Consider the following 23,372-nt stretch of genomic DNA (forward strand, 5'->3'; position numbering starts at 1 on the left):
AACAAGGACGTAACCTCTACTTGACATCATCGTCATAACTATCTTCATAGAATTGTATTTTTAAGCTACCAAAATCATGATCCGGTACCTGATGGAGGTTTAGATACATAGATTTTTTGTTGTGGCATTTTGTAAAGTCCTAAAGTCCATTTCGGTTTAGTAAAGAATTTGAATGGAAACCCGTGGCATAGTTAAGGTAAGGAAATTCTACACATGCGGGTTATTTATCCGGTTGTTAAATTATATATTATGCTCATGCGCGTACGTGGCGATATGGGTTTTAACAACACTTAACAATAATTTATTCTACTAGACACGCTTGGCCTAGTTAACACCTTATCAGTCGATACTAAGTTGCTATCTATAGTTACAAACTATACCCATGTGCGTATTTCCACAACTAAGTTTGATTGCAATGGCTTATAAACGAACTACTCAATTTTAAGTTTTAATTGGTCATGGTAACACAACACTTTCCGATAAATTGTTTTTAACCACTTCCTTATCCCTTGACTCGTATGAATATTCAATATACTATTGTTAAACTATTTTAAACATTTTAATATGTATTTTCGTAGATATAAAGGACTAGCTTTTCGCTCGCGGCTTCGCCTGCGTCGAAGTCGGTTATATTGCGTTTCCAAGAGAATTCTACAAAAGTCCGGGATAAAAACTATGATTCATGAACCATGATTGAAAAACTATGTTCTTTCTCAAGGTGAACTCTATCTCTGTACCAAATTTCATTAAAATCAGTTCAGTGGTTAGACGTGAAAGCGTAACAGACAGACAGACAGACAGAGTTACTTTCGCATTTATAATATTAGTAGGGAAGTAGGGATTATTATAACATACTTTCCTACCTATCTAATAATATAATGGTAACTTTCCAGGTGGAATGTTCGCATTGGCATCTACAACTTTGGACAACACCCTATCGGAGCGGTACATGGACGTGGCGCACAAGCTGACCAACACCTGCCACGAGAGTTACGCGCGATCTGACACCAGACTCGGACCAGAAGCCTTCAGGTAAATAGACAAATAAACTTTGATTCATTTAGATCAGTGAAAGTGATAAATAATAATATTAGTGAAAAGTAGAGTCCAATTTTATAACAGACTAGCTGTTGCCCGCGAGCCCGCCCACTACAAATCAAAAATAATCCCACGGAAACTTAAAATCGGCTATCCTTTCTAACAATCCACGTTACAAAACTATATGTATACTAAGTTTCGTCCAAATCCTTTCAGTGGTTTCTGCGTAAGAGTTACAAACATACATACATTCAAAGTTTTGCGATTGTAATATTAGTAGAATGACTAGTGATTACATTATTGGCTCCGAATATGTTTTATTTTTCCTGTTCGTAATGATATAACCACAATAAGGCACTACACGTGTTCAATAATAGTAGAAATACTATAACAAAACGAATTGTGTTTGTAAACCCTCATTTGTTTTGAAAGTATCAAAAACACTCATCGTATATTTGTTTATAAGACGTGTTTTGTTATATCATGAGAGTGTTGTACTAACTACCATTAAATAAACAAAACATTCAATAAAAATCATTATATATTCGCTGTTACAAAGAATCAATCATAAAGTAATAAATTTCCAATAAATAGCCAAATATAGACTGTCTGCATATTCGAATTCATGACAGCATGAACAATATTTCAGATAAAATCTACCTTACTGCTTTGTAATACAGGTGACAATAATTATAGCGCAAATAATGACTGTTTTAGTGAACATTATCATAGGATTGATTGAGTCACACAGAAACAAGTTTACCATAACAACGGCATACCTAGATACGATGTTATTGACTCCTATCTACGCTAATCCTCTTACCAGATTAATGAATAAAACATGAACGAAGACACATTTGAATATTTACTAACATTAAATTAAATTATGACGATAATGTCCGTACATTTTGCACGCCTTTAAAGGATGTACGTAAATGGCAATAAGTTCAATATATTTTTACTGGACACCTTTTGCATAATCTTTGAAATAAATATGTATGAAATGTTAAAGTAATAAATGTGTCGTATGTACTGTAGTATCAATGTTGCAAAGAATACTAATGAAATGTTACGATACGATAAAAATAACCAGTTTCCTGTGCCTGCTGTGTGATTAGCCTAAAATACCGGTCAAGTGCGAGTTAGACTCGCGACACTGGGGTTCTGTAAAAATATGTTAAATGAAACAATTTTAAAAGAAATTGCACCCATCTCATTTTGGCCGTACCGACTACAAATTTCTAAGTTAACAGAAAGATATTCATAATATAATTAGTGAAAAAGTTTTTCGCCCAGCTATAATTTATGATTTTGTTGTTGAAATTATTTATAAGCGACTTATGATGGAACAAAACCATTACTAATAGAAATAAAAAAAATTAAGGGTGGACAACCTTACCATTTAGGGGTATAAAAACAGATAGTACAAGATTCATAGACCTACTAAATATGCAAATAAAATTTCATTCAAACGGTAACTAGTACATACTGTGACACGAGAATTTCATATAATTATTAGATATGAAGGGGGAAAAAAAACAAATTATATAAAAAAACATTATTATATTCTACGTTAGGCTCAGCTAGAGATTATTTAAAAAACCCATAACATTTTATTTTTATAGCCTTACAAGGACACGATTAGTTTTAAAGACACACACCGTTAGGTATCCCTATAATAAAATACCTTATTCAAACACATGTAATTTTGTTCATCGCAATAAAATATGCGAACTGCAATAAATACCGTAATCGTGTTATACAAGTAGGTAATAAAAATCCGCACGTGAAGCGTGCATATATGCTTTAAATAATAAACATAATATTTTAATACTTCTAGACTACCAGTTAACGAAGCGGAATCCTTACTAGTTTCGATACAAAGTCGTTATCGAAGGAAAATTGTTTGGAAACATAAGGATAGTCGACGGTTATTTTTAATATTGAAACAAAATATTAATGGTTTCTTTGGTTTACGCGAATGTTAGACATTGAATGCGAATGTTAGAAACTACTTTTACGGATTTTTCGCGGTTTAATTTTAGACTGACTGTCTGCCCGTGACCACGATACCTGCAAAGGTGCCGAAACGTCGGGCACTAAAATCTAAAATTAAAACGCGATAGAATCCGTAAAAGTAGTTTTATTTAAACATAATTATTATTTTATACGACATTAACGTCACCATCCTTTCATAACCGTTACAGATTCTCCGGTGCCGTAGAGGCACGTGCGCAAAAGAGCAACGAGAAAGTGTACCTCCTGAGACCAGAGACCTTCGAGAGCTACTTCATCATGTGGAGACTGACCAAGCAGCAGCGGTACCGCGACTGGGCCTGGGAGGCCGTTGAGGTAAAACCGTTTATATTTCCTAGACCGGAACAAATTTAGCCATAAATGTAATTCATCGAAATTTATTCGGAAATAAATTAGAGCTGTTATTCAGCAAATGAGGACGCAGAAGACAGTTTTCTATCATCTCGAGTCTTTTTTAATTTCATAAATATTGGACCTTTATTTGATAAATTCTGATATATCGATTAGTCCAGTGAAGCAGTCTGAGGTATTATCCATTTAGTATTTATACGACTTGTAAGCTCAACGTCAATAAAGAACGCTAATCTACAAAAGCAGTGCCAATACTATTGAACTTTAATTTATCTTCGATAGTTTTTCAAGGCGAAATCGAAATCATTAATGTTACAGTCAAAAGGAAAAGTTAAGGATCAAATTAGAAATGAACGAAATTCGCGTCAATTAGTAGTGTCGAAGTGTTTCAAAGCAGTTCTGACGCGAGAATTGAATTTCAATGGTCAATTGATTACTTACCTTCTGGCTAAATAATGCTTGAAGCGTGAACGATACCAGACTTTTCGTCTTATCGCAAGTCGTAAAATTCAGTTGTAAAAAATGCCTGCCGACGTATTTTAATGATTTCAGGTATATTTACATAAGTTGATACAAACACCACCTATCGGGGGATTGGTAACTTTTGAAACGTTTGCAGTCACCCCGATAGGTGGCGTTGTCCTCTATTTTAACAGGAAATTTATTAATACATATTTGAAAATTATTTTTTTTCACTCGTCTTGTATTTGCAACAGTTATTATTTACTGCACAAGATAAAATGAAAGTGAATTTATTTGAAATAGTTCCATGCCATAGCAAACGACAAAACATCAAAGAAGAAGAAGATGATGAAGACGTAGTACTACATGAAGACTTATTTAATTTTGAATGTAACCTAGATTCAGCATTCAAATAGCAGAACACTAAGAGAATTCATATCATACCGACGCAAGGACAATATGAAATGTGACGGATCACACCGCCTACATACTGTCCGGTCTTTGCCTCCGGGGAATCACTTACAATAGTATTTCGGGAATATCACTAAAAAAATACTATTATTCACTAAAATGAAACATGTTGTAGGCTCTGGAGAAGCACTGCCGCGTGGAGGGCGGCTACACGGGGCTGGTCAACGTGTACCACCAGGTGCCGCAGGGAGACGACGTGCAGCAAAGCTTCTTCCTCGCCGAGACACTCAAGGTGAGCAGTAATATTCATGATAAAAATATTAATAGTATAACTGTTTCCCTTGAAAATGGTGAGCTAGGACTATGCCTGACATCATAATGCCAAAAAATCCACAGTGGCTTGTCACGCCTTGACTTAGTCTAAAAAGTAAGTTTTTTTTATAAAATTGTGCCACTACAAGACAACGAGCCGAATGCTTTAACTGATTCCAATAGAAATTTCAGAAACTTTTAATATTTTTTTTATCATCCGCAGTACTTATACCTGATCTTCGCCGACGACTCATTCCTGCCCCTTGACGAGTGGGTGTTCAACACCGAGGCTCACCCGCTGCCCATCAAAGGCAAGAACCCTCTCTACCGCGAGGCCCAGAAACCCATCGCAGTTGCAGGCGCTGAAGACAACAGGCTATAAACACATAGTAACATGTACTTTGTTTTTCAAATTGTTTTGTTTCTAATGCCGATCACTGACTTTCGCACCAACGTCACATATTCGTGAATCCTACATGGGACAAATTCGCCGAGCATTGTTTCCGGCATCCCCAGCAGTGTCAGTGTCTGAGTGTGCGAGTGATTGCTACCTAACATGATCGTATACATTCGTATGTGTGTGAAGGTACGCTCATGTGAGGAATCGATGACTGTTTCACCGTGCAGCTGTGACCTAAGCTCGTATTATGAACCGCTTAAGCTAATTGTCTGGTTTTGAAAGAGATAGCTCTGTCTTCCATATAGCTTCATCTCTCTTTATCGGCAAAACAGTTGGTTCAGTACCGCAATGGCCTCTGCACGCGAGTCACGTCGTGATTGCTTATTAAGTTTTCGCGACGGCATTTTAACCTTTAGTCTTGTCTTAAAATAATAAAGAAATACAGCAAAAATATTAAAGAAATAGTTAATTCGTTACTTATTGGATATGTATAAAAAGCTGTATATGTTTCATTGGTTGATATTTAAATTAATTCGAATAGCTAGCTACATTTTTTATTAAACATTTATATGTATATGAAATATGAAATTATATGTTGTTATAAACTTAGTTGACTAAAAATAATGACATATTCTTACATGCTAATCGCCACATAACTTATGATAAGTACATACCCCTATAACTTAATTGGTAACACTACAAGCTCTTATGATATATCCTACGTATAATCTCAGACATTTGGTACGTAGTATTAAATTATAAAACTATAGCTAATAAATTTATTGAATGTGTATCGCATAAATCGATATAATTTTTAAACCAAAATTACTTTCAAATATCAGAGACCTCTCGGTTAACAGATATTATATTTAAATAATTTCATTGTTTTTGATATTGCAGTTGATCAATCAATAAGGAAATTATTATTAAATTAATCAGCGTTGTAAATCATAGGTCAGTTTAAATAATTGAAAAAAGAAACAACCGCAAAGAAATCATTAATCTGGTGGTTATTTGTCGAAATTCTTGAATGCTTTGAAAACAAAATCCCATGACTATAACAAGTCTCGCCGCGTCCGTTACAAATTAGGGTGATGTTGCTCAAGTCAATTAGTAGATGGGATGACGTCACGTTCGTAGTGTAGATAAACCAGTACTAATCAACGCAGTTCAAATATCCGTGATCTCAATCGTCATTGTAACACGCCACAAATTATATGATAAATAGTAGCTTCCTTATTCAATTTTAATGCCAGAATCTTTCGCAGTTTCGTTAAAAGTGATATCTGTTGCAAATTTCATTTATAGTTTATATTGATTCTGAAAGTCATTCCCATTATTTCGTTGATTGACAACGTAATTCATTATATTTTTTATATGTATATTATTATTTTTTAGAATTATTATTTATTAGTTATGAATACTCACCGGGAAGTACTTTATTTTGTAGGGAAAATTATTACTAAAACTGATTAAAATCTCGTAGTGAGATGAAATTCGATTGAGATTAAATATTGACGACAAATATTGCGATGTGTGACTCAAAGGGCTCAGTTATATCGACCAATGTTAACTTAATGTGGGCATTACTAAGTAATATGCACAAAACTAGGAGTTTCTTAGGTGTTTGTACGTGGCTTCGAGTACATGCAACATGTGGTTAGACAGCTTTGATAATGTAGTACTGGTGTAATCGATAAACATTCGTATGAATGTGTACAAACAACACGTTTACATATTTCAAGTTTTATCAATTAAAAGACAATGCTTGTGATTGTATGTATGGTGATTAAAATTGTATGTTCCAATTTAAAATATGATGTTCTCGAAGCCACAAGTCTATTCTATCATGTCTATGCTTAGCTAATATTATAGTAGTGGACGAGGAGGCGCCCGCGCCGGCGACACTCACATAATGTCGCACTTTCAAATCGTTATTACGAATAAACACTCGCCACGTTAAATTTTAAGTAGATTTTTACCTACTGATATGTAATTTAACTGATAACTTAAATATGAAACTATTTTTATTTATTGAACCCTATTATTTACTTTCTTATTAATAATGTAGTTTTCATTTGTGTCAGATCTCGTATTTATAAACTTGAAATATATTTTCTATATTCTTTTTTAAAACTTATCATAATAATTCGGTTTAACAAACTTACATATCTGAACGAAATTTGTAGTGAGTTTAAACTTGTTAGTAAGTAATAAATATAATAGAGGCATGGATGTAACACCTGGACCGGCCTATGGAGGAATTAGTTCAAACTTGTGAGTGATTCAGTTACTGTTTATTGTAGACCATGTACGTACCTGCAGAGATATAAACATCTGTGTCAATGTTACACAGAACGTGGAACACTTGTGTCACCTGCTATCAGTGCAGTAAACGGGTACGGGCCGAGTCGCTTTGTTCATTTTGTGATTTAATATACAAAGTTACATAATATATTTTATTATAATTTTCTGCACCTGTTAATAAAGCATAAAAAATAAATAATTGTTCTTTGTAATGAATTCGTTGGATTACGTTTGTTCTTCATAGCGAGCCACAAAGCATTGGATCAGGATCACTAACTGATATTAGAAATCGTAGTTGGAATAACTGTAAATTGTGTATATAATAGTCATAGATAATAAAATATTTTAGTTCTAGGTTTCTGTGTGTAGATTTACATTGTTATTTTTTTAAATTAAGAGATGTGGGTGTGCGTCCGTTGATGTACATATTTATGTTTATAATATTTATGTTAATTGTATTTTGTACTGCCATGTTACGCGGCGTCTGTTTGCGGGAACGTATCATCATTGACAATTACTATCTTCCATACAATAAATCCTTTTATTCAATAATTGAATTCCATCAATTTTGCATAAAAAATCCGTTCAATTATCAAAATTTATATACTCATCACAACTAAACTTCAACTATGTCAGATATTTCATATACTTCGACATAATTTATTTATCTCGTTCATGACGATACGTTAAACGCAGATGCCTAGAAATTTATGTAAGTCCCTCAGAGTGAAAATACAAAAGGAACTCGAGTGAGAATACTGTACACCGGTAGGCCACGATCACAAGAGTCGTTATCAACAACAAAACACATCTTTAGAACTACTTACTAACCCAACCTACATAATTTAGACCATTTAATACTTATTTCTAGTAAATCAACGTTTTTGCACTAATATGCCTTTAGATACCACGAAATTATAATTTCATTTCCTTTTAGCTTATTGTTTATAACCAAATTAAAAATGGCATAATAGGTAATTAATTAGACCTAAGATATGTTTGTGTCTAATATCTTAAAGTTTGTTTTATCCCATATTAAAATGTATGTGTCGAATGATATTGTATAACTGTTATAAACACTTTTAAATGAATACAAGTACGTGCGATGATGAAGCTCACCTTTTGTATGTTAGTTGTTCCGTATGTACTGCCTGTTGCGGTGTATGTATGAAGTTGTAGTATTTAAAATAATAATGTACATTTTTCGGTTATTAATAAAACATGTTTATAAACATTATTGAGTTTGTTTTTGTTTACCCGATGTCATTCCGTTTCTCGGAAATCTATGCAGAGGTCATTAATGATTGTCTTATCTATTATTTCATGTTGAGCACACGTGGTAGTAAAGTATTTATACAAAGTTTATGCAGTTATTTTTTGAGATTTCTACTTCTACTTTATCTACTACCTATATTTTTGAGCCCGTACTTTAAATTGGCAAGTGAAGAATTTTATAAGACATAGCAGTTAAAAATATGACACACTGGAGTTGCGAAGGTGACACAGAAGCTGCTATTCGATGATGTGCAGTAGGTTCGATTCCCATCAAACCAATTGAGAATTTTATTCTTTATTACTACTATTAAAAAGTGAATACTATACCCGAAGCATAACTCATTAAAGATCCAAGTATTTTAGTTTTAAGTATTTTACTAGTTCGATCGATGCCTCCGTCGAGTGGCGTACGCACTGGTTTCAAGGTGTCGCTAGCTCTGAGGTCCCGGGTTTGATCCCCGGTCAGGTCAATGTAAAAATCACATTTAACATTGTCTCGGGTCTGGGTGTTTGTGGTACCTTCGTTGTATCTGTATTCCATAACACAAGTGCTTTAGCAACTTACTTTGGGTTGATTTACTATAATATGGTTGTGATGATGCTTTCTGCTTCGAACAAAGACAAAAAGAAATAATCTTCGTCCCTAAACCAAATTAAAAACACCACTGCTCTTTAAAAAAAAAGTCTAACACAGAAAATATGTCAAACAAAACACCTTCTCATATTACAGATAGAAAATAATGTGCAAATAGGTTCATTATTGCTTTGCTTGGAACGACGCGACGCCGGCCTATAAAGAGGGTGGCGAAAGGTAACGAAGCCATAAGTTTGGTAAATGCCGCGGCATGATTGTCTCTGGGCTAACATTTGTGCAGCCATCCAATTAGGGGACGGTGTTTGTATAGTTGGATACATAACCTTGCCGACTGTACCTACGTGATTTAAAGGTCACGGGCCTTGAGTGTTGAGTCTTGATGGCCAGTAATGATTTTTAAATGTTTTCTTTTGATTTTTTTTAACGATTTACGACGTACTTTTTCCTTACGTCGCGGGAGTTTTACTCATATTCAAATCATTACACACAGTCCTAGCCTAGTTTGGCAACTATGTTATAATTTATGAGGTTTTATAAAGTGCACATAAAAAATCGAGTACGAGTCGAACTCACGACACTGAGTTTGAGGCTCCGTTTAAATAGGCTAAAGGAAAGCAAATCAAACCTTCTTGTCACCCATCATGGCCGTAAAAATCTTAGTTTAACCTCGATCTATAATTTTAGTATCTGTTGTTAAAGATAAATACAACCATACATCACGCGTACATTATAGCAGTTCATGAAATACAGCCTGATGACAGACTGACAGACAGCCTCAGCAATAGGGATCCGTTTTTAGCCTTTGGGTACGAAATACAAACAATCACGTGGTCTACGGTATGTTGACGTAATTATATGCGATAGCACTACCTACCTCAAACCTTAAATATCTTTTCCTATTACATATACTCAGAAAAATGTGCCTTACATCAACTAAATATCAGTAATTGGTACCTACCCAATTTTAAACTGGCTAAACTAACTTATTTTGTACTGGATGAACTCATCGCTCCCTTCAACACCTTGCCTATAGCGTCCAGAGCTTATATGAGTTTTATTGTCGGGTAATAAAAAGCCAGGTTCTTATCTCGCCTTGGAATTCTATTAGCAGCAGATGATGTCAGCTATTCCATTAGTTACCTGCACTCCGAAGGCTGCACATTATAACGTGATGGTCGTATAACCTACAGTGTGTAGGCATAGCCAAGTTAACGAGGCGCCTATGAAACCTGCGCGACACCGTTTCAGGCTACAAATATTGTTTCAATCAGCGCAGTAAGACAATTTTCTTTATGGCTGTGGGACGCTCCCTGTCCCCATTCTATACCACCACGGCAAAGGGTGGTGGGGTTGCGAGGGGCGAACCCAAGCTTTCAGGATAGCTTGCTGAAATAGTTGAGCGACTGACAAAGTGACGAGCGCGCCCCGCGATACACACCGACTTCACTCTTCCTAACTGATTTCAGCACAACTTAATTTCTATTTTAATTTTCTTCTAGTAAATAATTTATTTATTAATGTTGTTTTAAAAGTAAGCATTATTATCGTTGAGATTTATCATTATTTGAATACGTAGTTGACCCCGTCGTGATAGTTTGATAGCTTTGAACATGCTTTGAATTCGTTTTTGCATTAGTCTGGAGTGATATACAGCAAGTCACTTCAAACCATGTGGGGAGTCCTGCACATTCTGGCAGTAGCCACATTCGGCCCAGGTGAGTTCTACAACTACCCTATATGACTATTCCATGTAATATTAAGCATCTACTGTAAATAGACATATAAATGTTACGTTAAAGTCAATGCGAGTACAAACTTTTTCGAAAGGTTTTCGTGTGCAATTATTCATTACCGGTAAATCATTTTTTTTAATAATTTAAATCGTTATGCGGTCGGTGGATCGGTAACTGAAGCCATTCCTAAGCTGCGTAGCTTGGAAACCCACGTGTAGGTCTGAGCATCCTAACGTCAACTTTTCCTCTCTGAGAAGAAATGTCGAGACTAACTCATTGTTCGCCGTCTCAACTTGCCAGATCGAGACTACCAATAGAGATGATGAATTTAGACCAATTAAACATTCGTTTTACTCCTAGCTGTCGGTATCGTAGTTATAATAAATAAATAACTTGTATTAACTATATTTAGCTACAGCAACTACAAGTTAAATTAAATTTATAAATGTCGCATATTCCTATAAAATCAAGAAAATTAAATTGTCGACCAAATCATTCACCGGGTACTTTTTATTTTGAGTGCCGAATTCATAATGACATCTAAATGGAATAAAATTAAACAGAGTTATTTTAGAAATAAGAGACGACTAAGTTATCCAATTTTAACTAATTGGTTCATTTTAATAGAATGAATCAACTCATATGGTAAACTTTAATTACATTTTTAAACATAAATTCATAATTAACGTTAAAATACTGGCCTACATTACATTAAAAATGCAACCCCGGACGTGACGCTTGTCAAGCCCGCACAACCTTTTAGGTAACTTCCGGTGACGAGTTCCGGTCCACGTCGGTATCTCGTTGCACAGTAAATAGGGGCCTAAAATTAAACACAACTTGCTCTACTTTACTACGTACTGATTGAAAAACAAATTCCAATATAGTTTATACGTATAATATCACAAGCTCTTTGTCTTCCTATTTTTGTAACACTTTTCATGACTGCTTTGCTCCTATTAATAAACGTGATGGTATGTATCCTATTAAATACTGAAAGTATTTTTTTAAATCGGGCGATACTTTTTGAAATCCTAGAGATTAGCACGATCAAACAAAAAATAACTCTCTAGATTGATAATATTATAGATTTGTAACCACCAGAACAAACATTTAGCACATACGACTCGCTATGACAAAGTTAAGTATGCGGATTGAATAAAGCTCGTAAGTAAAGTGTATGGTAGAGCCAAATAACCAACTGCGAGTCAAAATAAACTTCAAATCGCCAAAAGCGTGTTACACAACCCATTTTCTTTACTTAAAGTAAAAAAAAACTAGCATAAGGCCAGTTCAAACTTAGTCTTAAAAATGGGAACTCTGTATAAACGGCTGTATTTTTACTGCCTGTCAAGTCAGCCGTTTTCCTTTATACACGCTGATTTTTTAGTCGTCTTACAAAAGCAGCCCAGTTTATGGATCCAATGACTAGAACACGTTCATGATAAAAAAATAGGTATTTTATGAGATTTGAATAAATTTAAAATGCAATTTTTATTCAATATTATGATGCAATTCGTAGTTTTTTAGACACACAGCTTACTTGTTATTTATTTGCACAAAACATCCCTGTGTATTTCTCAATTATAGTTGCAACAAACCCCAGTAAGCTAACCCTACACACAATATTCACTGCACTGCGCGACTCCTAGGTTCGATTCCCGCAAATCAGATTATTGTTGGAATGTTTATCTTGTTTGACACAGACTCGTTATAAAGGTCAGACATGTCTTTTTATCATAATAAATTATAAAATAATTAACCCATGAAGATAAAACTTTTATTTTCATTCTATTCGCATGTTAACACGCCATAACGCATGAGGTTCATGCGAACATTATTAGAAAGGTACTTAGCCAGATTACACATAATTTAAACGGACGTACCATTTAGGAGAATAACTATTTATAAAGCAAAATACTGTTGAAATCTTATGTATTTTTTTCCTATTTTATTTTAAGTATCCCTCGGCAATATTGGTAGAATACATGAGGAAAATTAGTGCATGTTACCAACTTGCAAATAATATATATTCCCTGTACGAATCCTTGATCCACAAAGCTACGGCAATGTAGGATAGCGCATTGTGATTTTTTTCAGTTACATCCTTCTTCCCATAAAACAGGGAATGTAATAATTAAAACGTCAAATCTATTTCAAATTCTTTTTACGAAAACATATAAATTCATTTTTGCGAATACGCATTCATCCGTAGCGGATGAATTCACATTTCATTGAAAAATGAAATGACAAAAAAACCTTTTTAAATGCCTTTAAAAAGGACACCTATCGTGCATTCATAGAATGCGTCTGTAAAAAGATTTTTTTATTCATATTGTAGTGAAATTCCACAAGACCCGTTAAACAGCCTCTTTACAATGTGCAAGTGTCGTGATCATCTGTTATTCCCACGGAATAAGGTAATGCGTGCGAGCGGCGCGTCCCAGGAAAGGAAAGAGATAGAAAAGGGATGCTGGAGGCTACGCGGGTGCGAGCGTGAGAAATACGGGATGCTGATGGGTCCTTTTTATTAGGAGAACATGACAACCGAAGATATTAAAATCCGTGAGGAATCCGACGGGATTTACAAGTGAAGATGTGTTAGTGTGTGTGAGAACGAACTTGTGTAGAGGTTGAATAAGTTCTTTTTGATTGGCTTTAAAACTTTGAAGATAAAGATAAAGTATAGGATTCCGAGAATAAAGAAATATTAAAGAGGTTTTAATTTACTTTTCAAACATATTTGATTATCATCGTTACTTAGGACATAATGTGCAAGTTTGCTGTTTCCCTATACACATCTAACAAAAATTTAACGAGATGAAATAATCTATAACAGGAAAGGTCACGTCAACAATAAACTCCTAACAATTTCCATGGTCAATCAGGGTTTAACGATTGGGAAAAAGATGGCTTTTCTTTTTATAGTAGGCGCGTAAGGCTAAAAGTCATAACGCACGGGGTTCTAGGCGCGCCGGGCACTCCCCTGACATTTATCCGTAGACCATAAAAAGAAATATCTACTAGGGTAGCATCGCAGCGAAGGCTTGCTTCGCAAAGGCCTCGCCGCGCCCCATAAACTCGTTCCGCTCTGACAACGTCCCACTAACCTGTTTAACGCTAACTCTGCTGGATTTACAAAAGTTAATTAGTAAAGTAAAATGCACTATTAGTTCAGTACTTGAAATATTCAATTTAAAAAAAATGTATAAACATGAACTGGTTTTCTGAAAAATAACACGACTACCGTAACCGTCATCCCTTGCATCACAGAGACTCATGACTTCTCGGTATTATTAGTTTTTGAATTAAAGCTAATCAAAAATTTATGTTAGTACACACTTATCAATACAAAAAAAACATGCAGATAACATTCACATAGACAAAAAACTTAAGTTTTAAATAATTTTAATAAGTTGTACTAAAATGTAAAACGTGCTTAAATGTGGATTATTACCTAGGTATAGTGTTCGCAAAATTAAATTCTGTTCTCAAAACGTTAAAGGTTAGCCCTAATGACTAAATAAAGGTAATTAAGTGGCCGGGATTGTAGGGTAAGGCTGAATCGCATAGTTGTGACACATATCGAGGTCGCGACCGGCCCTTGGTCCGAGGGGTGAAGTCGGGGTGGCGGGGGAGGGGGCGCGGTGACAAATGATGCCCATTGTCTTACTTTATTAGTGAAGGGTTGCGCCGCCACGATTCTGATGACCCATAAACCCCGGCCAGATTGCTTGTCCGTTATTAAATTTCACTAATTTAGTAATTGTGTTGTTGTTAGCTTAAACATTTTAACAGTTGGTTTAAAGTGCTTTAATCAAATTCTATAGATTTAAAAAAAAAATGCTCCAAATGCATCCCGATTACACATACTCTCTACTAGCCCTCTTGTCATGTCTATTAAAATATACAACAAGCTTCCTGAATCCTTCCGAAATGAAAAAAAACTAAGAATATTTATATATAAGCTTAAGAATATTTTACTTAGTAAATATTATTATAGTGTGCAAGAATTTTTTAATGACAAAATAGATTAATTTTAAGTTTATATGTTAGAGAAAAAACAATATTAATAGTAAGTAAGCACACAACTATATATTTGTAGTTATATTTTAACTATATCTCATTATAATTAAGAACAAATTTAGTCGTAGTTTTGCTTTTGTTTTACTTTTGCCGTGACCGATAGGTTTCACAATTGTTACTATTATCCTTTGGAGACCTTTATACATTGTGAAGAGCAAATAAAGTATTGAGTATTGAGTAATTGAGTCAGTAACATTTTCATATAATGTACTAACATAATATTATTTACGGATGTATCGGGGTTCACCCCTTGCTAAAATAATGCTCACCTCGCCGCACCCGCTGCGGTATATTGACGATATACTTATGATAATTTTGAAAGCAACGAAATTGTGGATTGTGTTAAGCAAATTACCGTACTTAATTCGACGTAATATCAAAAACATCTTCGATGAAATATTTTGATGTTCCGCTTACTAAAACAAGGTTTTCACTAAAAAATATATGACTATTACTGGTAATTAATGGCAATATTTAATTGCTTTTGTAATTGTTATTAAATTGTTAAAGTTATCTATTAGAATGTTTGAAAGCTTAAAAATTTTCACTAAAAAAAACAGCTGTTAATGATTCTTAGAAATTAAAATTATCATAAAAATATAATGGCCTGTAAATTTTAATGATCTTCTTATTTAAGAATTTATCCAAATTGATTTCAAACTTGTTACTTGTTAATATTAAGGAAAATTGATGTTGTAATATATTCTAAGAATAATTAGTTTTGTCCGACTCTACATTTTGAAAAACCTTAATGATGTTGCTCATTATGTGTTATTTTGAGCAATAAGTGAGATATGTAGCAAGATACTTATGACTGTGTTAGTATGAACATTAAAAGCGTCTACAGTTATCAGCTGGGCCGCGTAAAGTGAGCAAACTTAACCGAGTGCAGTGCGGTGAATGCACTCTTGTTGAATGCAATTGCAGGGAACACCGCCTCGGCCGGCTGTGCGCCTGGTGGCATGGCCGCGCGACTCAGCCCACCACGCCGGCCACTTGGCAACCAGACAGACAAACAGACACGACCATGGCACACTTACAGCACTGACCACTCCGCCTGCCTGTCATACTTCTTGTAAATAATTATTTTAAAGTGCGGTACAGCGATAATGATTTAGATTTACTGCAGCTAGTTGAAGCGTTGCGTTTTGTTATGTGTCTATTTACGTCTTAAGATCTTGTTGATTAAGTTTTTTCCAAATAATATTCTAAATTTAACATCTGAAAACAGTAACAAAAAGAACTCGATGCGAATTCTCAGGATGTTTTGAGAATCAGTTTTTGTATTTCATGCACATTTTTATACAACTGTTACCAATAACTAGAATGATCTAAAAAAAAATGTAGGGCATGTAACGTTACGTTAATATCCATTATGTTAAACCCTGTAATGGCCCGCCATATGCGAGTTTGGTAAGTAGCCGTTGTCGCTCGTTTCGAAAGCAACTTACACCTTCTACAGCTTATAGGTTACTGGTAGATGGGCAACACCGTTTCCATTACAACACCCACGCGCGCGCATTTCTCCGCCTACCTTGGGGGATGAAACATTCGCGCTCCGGAATAGCCGCTCTCGTTTATGTTGCCCTGGTAGGACTAGATTGCGAGCTTTCAGGAAGGGAAATAGATGGCACTTGGCGGCATTGTGGCCGCATACTTGCGCCATAGCGACAAGCCGAGGAGCAAGGGCACTATTCCCGGCGTTAGAGCCGAGCCTCCGAGTCGCGGTAACGAAGTCCTTCGTGCCCTTATCCTTACTCGGTTCACTCTGGTACCTACCGAATATGTTGTCCTGTTACTTCTTTGCTCTAATTACGCATATCATTATGTCACTTCTCTTTTATTTTTTGCTCTGAGATTCCTTTGTTGAACTTTTTATGGAAGAAACGACATTGCTTTTTTGGTTATGTCGAGTTAAATGCTTTTATTTGCCTTTGTTTTAATGCGTTGAACTTTGGAACATATTTTTATCTCACTCATTCTTTTGGTTATGATCAGGAGAAAAGAAGCCACGATTAAAGTTCTTGTTGTTAGTAATTTTAAGGGCTTTATGTTGCATCAGTACCTACCGACTTATGTGGTATTACATATAAGTTGTAGGCAGATAGAGACTTACTTAGTTTTTCCTGTTTCACTATCAACTACATACTTATAAATGTTTACCATACTTATTTTTTAACTTATAACTATAACTCAAATACTTAATTCCCGTTTAGAGCTTGCATTTTACACATAAAGGGAGAAAAAAAGAAGATTCCGAATTAAAATAATTACCTACACATAATTATCATGCTTCGGACTCTACTTTTTTCTTATACTTATATGTGAAAAGCTTTTTACAAGCCGGAAAGTACTAATTTCTTTCAGATCTCAAACAGTAACGTATTAAGCTGTTAGTTATAATTATTTAAATACATCGTTACAAGTTAAAAAGTCGCCAAAAGTTTGAATGAAACAAGCTGTATTCGCGCATGCGTGTTTCCGGCATCTCGGGGAGCTTGGTCCCGCCTCATCCCAAATGCATCTATCCCTCACGTTCCCTTTCACCTGCTCCCCCAAACCAATATACCGAGCCCTATAGCTTCGAACACGTATTAATGGGATATCGATTTCTGGTCAGCGAGCCTCCTCTGCACCCATGATGCCTTGGTGTTTTCCGAACGGATCGACATTATCGGCGATTGCCGATACGTTTCCAATAATCAAACTTTGAAAAGAAATATCGACAACGGTTGCTCATGAAGGGACACCCTTAGCCTAATTGGTATTTTAGTTTAATTGGCATTAAAAAATAATGTTGATTTAAATTGAATGCTAATTATGTTTCTTGATACCACAGTTAATTACGTTTTGCTTTTCCTAAAATGAAGAATTTGATATTTAAAGATTTCTTTGACTATCTAGGCTATAGGTATTCTTCTTACCCTGACCGGATATTGATTTTCAGCACACGACCGCGACACCGCTTTCACTTCCTGCTGCCCTAGCACTTACTGAAAGGATTTCCGGTTTGGATCCGTCCCCTTCCGGATTTCATCCGGGATTTATAGAACACAGATTATTCCCCTTTGAAGTATTGCATATAAGCAAAAACTGAAACATTGTTAATTTAATATATTCTGTTAATTTGTATAGTTTTAAGGTAAACCATTTTCGCACTAGTTTCAGGGTGACAGTTTCAGTGTTAATAGTTTTCCTTTTTCATCATATTCCCATATAACTCTTTCCCTTCGGCAGCCATCTTAGTTGCCGGGGGTCGGATCTGCAGCAACACCGCGCACAAGTGTACTAGGCGCGCAGAGTCGGTAAAGAGTTTGCTCGGATTTCAGAGGCAGGGCTCGGTCCTACGCGGTGGTACTAATAAATTGTACGCAGACTCTACTTAGTGTAAAGTTAATAACATTATAATTATGTATTAAATATATTTTTAAGTAAATAAATATGTTTTTCTTTAACATACCTACACTTTATTTTAAATAGCAGCTTACTCAATACTCAATACGTTTGTTGCATTCCACAATGTGAACTTATGCTTACGATATGGTATGCTATTAATTACGGTAATGAAATAGTTTATCTTTTAGGTACAATTCTAAGTAAATTGGTTCTTCCAATAACTTTGTTTAAGTTTCGTGTATGATCAAATTCTAGCTATTTGACTTAAGAAAAGTTACAAAAAGATAAAAAGGTCAGTTAATTGAAAATCTAGTCAGGGGCATAGTCAATACGCATAGGTTAGGTTCTTCTGGTTCACGTTAGGCAAGTGCTAGCGCGCTACATGTCCTCTCACTTTAGCAGTAATCTCTCCCTTTTAGTAAGATCTCTGTAGAATATATTTATTTATATATCTAAGGAGAATGTTTTAAACATGGACGCGAAAATATGGTGATGCTCTTAGAACTTGTTTGTGGCTTATTACTTATAAATATTGCACATATGCCAGTCAATTTTATTAATACAAGCATCTGTAGGCGTGATACACTATGACGATTGAAGCAGAGTGTTTTCGTCGCTGTACCTTTCAAAAAATACTTATTTAACAAAATGTGAGACTTTTTTTATCAAAATAACATTTTTAGGGGACTTGACTTGGATCCGATTCGGCAAATTGCGGGCGCAGCTTTCATAATAAAATCTGATAAAATTGGTTAGGTACATTAAGGATAGATAGGACCAAGAGATAGTTATAGAATCTAAACTAGATTTAGTAATAGGGGGTTAATTTAACCTCTTCTGGACTCTGACTACCGTGTACAATACACCCCTTGTGCACGTGTCATGGCCGCCGGTGTCATACACACAAGCACACAGACAAAAACTGTTCATGTGTTTCTGAACTACATGCGAATTATTATGTGTGCGATGTAATGTGTATGTCTACATACGTCTATTCTACAGGCGTCGTATTTACGCTAGTATTCGTAGATTTAAGTGAATGTTGACGTATCGCGTGCATACTTACATAGGTATAAGTTGTTTAATATTTCTTGGCTACGTGTGTTTCGTATTTACTCTGTTCTGTGTCTGTCTGCATTTTAATGGAATCGTAAACCATATAAGCATGGAATCGTAAAAGTTTGTTTTCCAACAAATAAAATAGCCCAAAAAAATATTTTGTCACTTGAAGCGTCTACAAGCATTCTATATTAAATGGAGTCTAAAATAATATTGTAACCTCTGTAATGAGATCTGGATTCCGAATTAAGATTTTCTGGAGCATGTAATGTTTTCATGACCTATTTTGAAAATACTTTTACCTATACAGTACCTACATATACCTAAGCCTGCGATGATTAAATTAATATGGTGTTTAAAACAGAAGATATTGTCTAACATCAGATTCTCGTTTAGACCTTATTTTAGGATTTTATTCGTGCCTGAATGTATTCCTTTTCTTCAAAACAATTATGTATTTTGTAGCTGATTTTGCATTTATTCTTTAGAAAGCTTATTAATATTGTAATAATTAAAAAAAAATCTACTTGAAATAAACGGCAAACGCCGTTTTAGAAAAAAGAGAGTCCGTACTGTAGGTATGTACAAAAGGGTTCGACGGCGTGCGTAGCTTCTTGCGTAAGTTGCTACAACCTGATTGGTTGAAAAGGCCACGCCCAATGCGTAAGCCAAACCAAGAATTCGACAGGCCCTTACGACGGCCCTTTCATACTCTTAAAGTCTTTGCGAGCCTAGTAATCTGTGTTATATTATAAATAATTTAAAGGGCTCCCCGATAATATTTTATTTGACAACAAACAGTTTATTATTTGTAATGACTAATAATAATAGGGGTGTGTAAAGAATGCAGTTGTTTAATTTTTGGACATTTTCATTTGATATGCCTTCACACCTAACTTTTAACCAATGGATTAAGAAATTAACCACGGTAATCACGGTCATAATTTTGTTTCTAAGAAGAAATCTCCATAATTAACAGTAATTAAAAATGTAAATTATTAAAAAGGGCCCGCCTGGAGCCCTCGAAGAAGGTGTAAATGACAGACGGGGCTTCTTTGTAGTGAGAAATAATGGGCATGTCACTCCCAATGACTTTGTGTACCAGGCGCACATAAGTAGGTAGGAGGCGCAGAAAGGGCTTTGATACTGAACCTTTATACGAGACATTTTACTGTTCCGAACGTTTTTATAAGTCTTGAAACAGAACGAAGCTACAAGCCACTGTTGTTACACCTACATATACATATTTCAATTATTTTATTATTTGACTTATTGGTGGTTTACGGAGGAAATAATGTTTATCGAACAACTTGCTAACCTAAAGTAGCAAAATACATAATGAAACTTGGAAACTGTGTTTAAACAATAGAATAGCTATAATTTATATAATTGTTAAAAATAACAAAAATATGTGGAAAGTGGATAAAGAAATAAATTGATTTATTTAAATAAATATTTATTTATTTATTAAATGAAAAAGTATGATAAAGTGTTTCATAAAATGTGTATTATATGCTTAAACATGTTTAATAATAAACTATAGATAAGCCTTCAAGACAATAATTAAAGTACCTCATGACGTTCTGTAATTAACAGAATAAAGAAAATTATAGCTAGAACCAAAGAAAAATTTCCCCGAACAAGAGTTATTTTTCTCTAGCGACATTCCGACAAAGATGGCCTCACTTGAATCCCATGTACCAGGCAAACATGATTTGAAAGCGGCTGTACGAATTCCAACAAAAATATTTCTTCACTCGGTATGGCTCGGGTAAAAGTTAACAATTACTTTACAAATGTAGAGTTCGTAGGTTAACTGAAGTTACTAGAGGTTTTAGAAATACAGTAAATACTATTACCATACTCTTTTCACATGTTCTAAGTCGACAAAAATATGAACAAGGCAATGTTCTTGTAATTCTGATGTTTTTAACCATCTTGGTTCTAAGTATACAATAAACACATAATTTTCATAGAGCTACCGACTCTACCTCTCAACTGTGTTATTATGATGTCGGAGAGTTTAAAATAAAATAAAAACTGATTTAAATTATTAATTTCTTTTTTGCAAGAAATATCTATAACATCAAGTTCGAACGATTTCGTAGCAGCTGCTACGAATGATTTCATTCACGACTTTGGCAGTATGACGTCATCGCATATAGAGCTTTGCTACAGCGTTAGTAGAGGTTTGCCCTACGTAGTATAAATACGACGGTATATGTAGAGTTTGCACACGCGCCCCAACCCACGCACATTTCCACACCCCTCACGTCAACAGCTGACTACACACTGACGACACACGTGTGTGAAGAGCCTCCACCCCGTTTATGCTACCCTGGTACTAATAGCCCACATGTGCAACCCTTTCTGACACGTGGTCGTGCGTGATCTCACACACTACTATAACAAAATTATTAAGTACGGTAAATGTTATTAATTAAGGACATGTGTGTAGTTAGGAGCTACAGTGTTTTTCATTTGGTGGTAATGTATTCAAATCGGAAATTTTTGGGGCAGGCGGAAACCTTAAAGTAGTAATTAAAATAAACCAGATGTGTTCTTGAATAACAACTATACCTTACTAAAATAATTTATTTAAAGAATTACAGTACTAAAACAATTCATACAGAACACGAGTATGAAACACGTGTAATGCACACATGTGTAAAGTGACACAGCCACGCGCGATGAACAATGAACCTATCTTCGGAGGCACAACACAAGCAGAGTCGTGGTTGTAAGCGTACAGTAACAGCCGCTGTCTGCGCCGTCGCACACGCCCCGTGACGCAGTGACATGCGTCAACACTGACTAGTACACCAGGCCCGCAGCCGGCCGAAGAGGTGCATTGCCCTTCATTACACCACCGACCAACGTAACATGAACTGTAGTTTACTGCACGCTCAGATCCCTCTGTTTCCCTCCAACGTACGTTCGTTGCACTTGTAGGGAAGCGTAGAGGGGAAAGAGACCAAATTATCGTAGAGGGCAGACAATGTGGTTCTCGAAGTCGTTCTCTGTCTTTCACATTGCCGCTGTATGCATTGCCTCACGCCTGTGTGTTTACTAACACAGATAAATTATTTTTACTTTTGTAGCTCCACACTAGTGACTCAAAGAAATGTTCCATGCATGTCTGTGCGGATTAATTCAATGAATTGTTGGCTTACACCAATAATAATAATTTTTTCCATTATAAACTGCACATAGATACTATAGAGTTTTATCCAATACAGTAAAAAGTAGACGGTGAGAGAACGATTTTAGATCGTGATCGAACCGTGAAAAATGGTGCAATCAAAAAGGTAGAGTTTGGTTTCACGAAAACGCGCAAAACAATCAACTGTTGACTATTATTTTGCTCTATTAGGAGTAATCCAAGCTTATATAGATGTCCAACTAAAGCATTTTTTTATGTCAGTCCTAGTGATCCAGGCGTGTCTGGATTAAAGCCTATTGACGTCAAAAACTCATAACAAAAGTAACAAAGTAAATAATAAATTATGTTATGTTAAAAAGCGATACAAACAAGTTATCTTCTTTACTTTATGAATTCCTGATACATTGTATCATGTGTTTACGCATTTTTGTCACCATGATAATTTAATTTACATTTTATTTGAAATCTATATATGCAATGTTAAAACGACATTCAATTTTTATAGTACCTACAGGTTTTTTAACTATCGTTTCGCTATTTTTAGATCAATACTTAAAAAGATGCATGTTAGACACATGCATCGGTGAGCTAGTTGAAAACGTGACGTCATAGTACACCTTCTCATATGCAATAAGCACCTATTACTTAGGCTGAATACCGAACACCTTCTATCAAGTTAGGCGCTCCTAGTAAACGATCCACCTTTGACGCGAACGGGTTACGTTCAATGAACTAACGTTGCTTTTG

At 35.2% G+C, this 23,372-nt stretch overlaps 1 protein-coding gene across 2 annotated transcripts in view; it reads left to right on the forward strand.

The window, feature by feature from the left end:
• LOC113500731 (mannosyl-oligosaccharide alpha-1,2-mannosidase IA-like) overlaps positions 1–8,555 on the forward strand; it is a 57,796-nt gene extending 49,241 nt beyond the window's left edge. For both annotated transcript variants that reach the window (XM_026881613.1, XM_026881614.1), the window contains exons 7-10: positions 894–1,032; positions 3,246–3,390; positions 4,475–4,591; positions 4,835–8,555. In XM_026881613.1, coding sequence (XP_026737414.1) covers positions 894–1,032; positions 3,246–3,390; positions 4,475–4,591; positions 4,835–4,993 — 560 coding nt within the window. In that variant the 3' untranslated portion in view covers positions 4,994–8,555. The remainder of the gene's footprint in view (positions 1–893; positions 1,033–3,245; positions 3,391–4,474; positions 4,592–4,834) is intronic.
• Positions 8,556–23,372: the final 14,817 nt, after the last annotated feature.

The sequence above is a fragment of the Trichoplusia ni genome, chromosome 14 (assembly GCF_003590095.1).
Source record: "Trichoplusia ni isolate ovarian cell line Hi5 chromosome 14, tn1, whole genome shotgun sequence".
In the NCBI taxonomy this organism is placed as follows: Eukaryota; Metazoa; Arthropoda; class Insecta; order Lepidoptera; family Noctuidae; genus Trichoplusia; species Trichoplusia ni.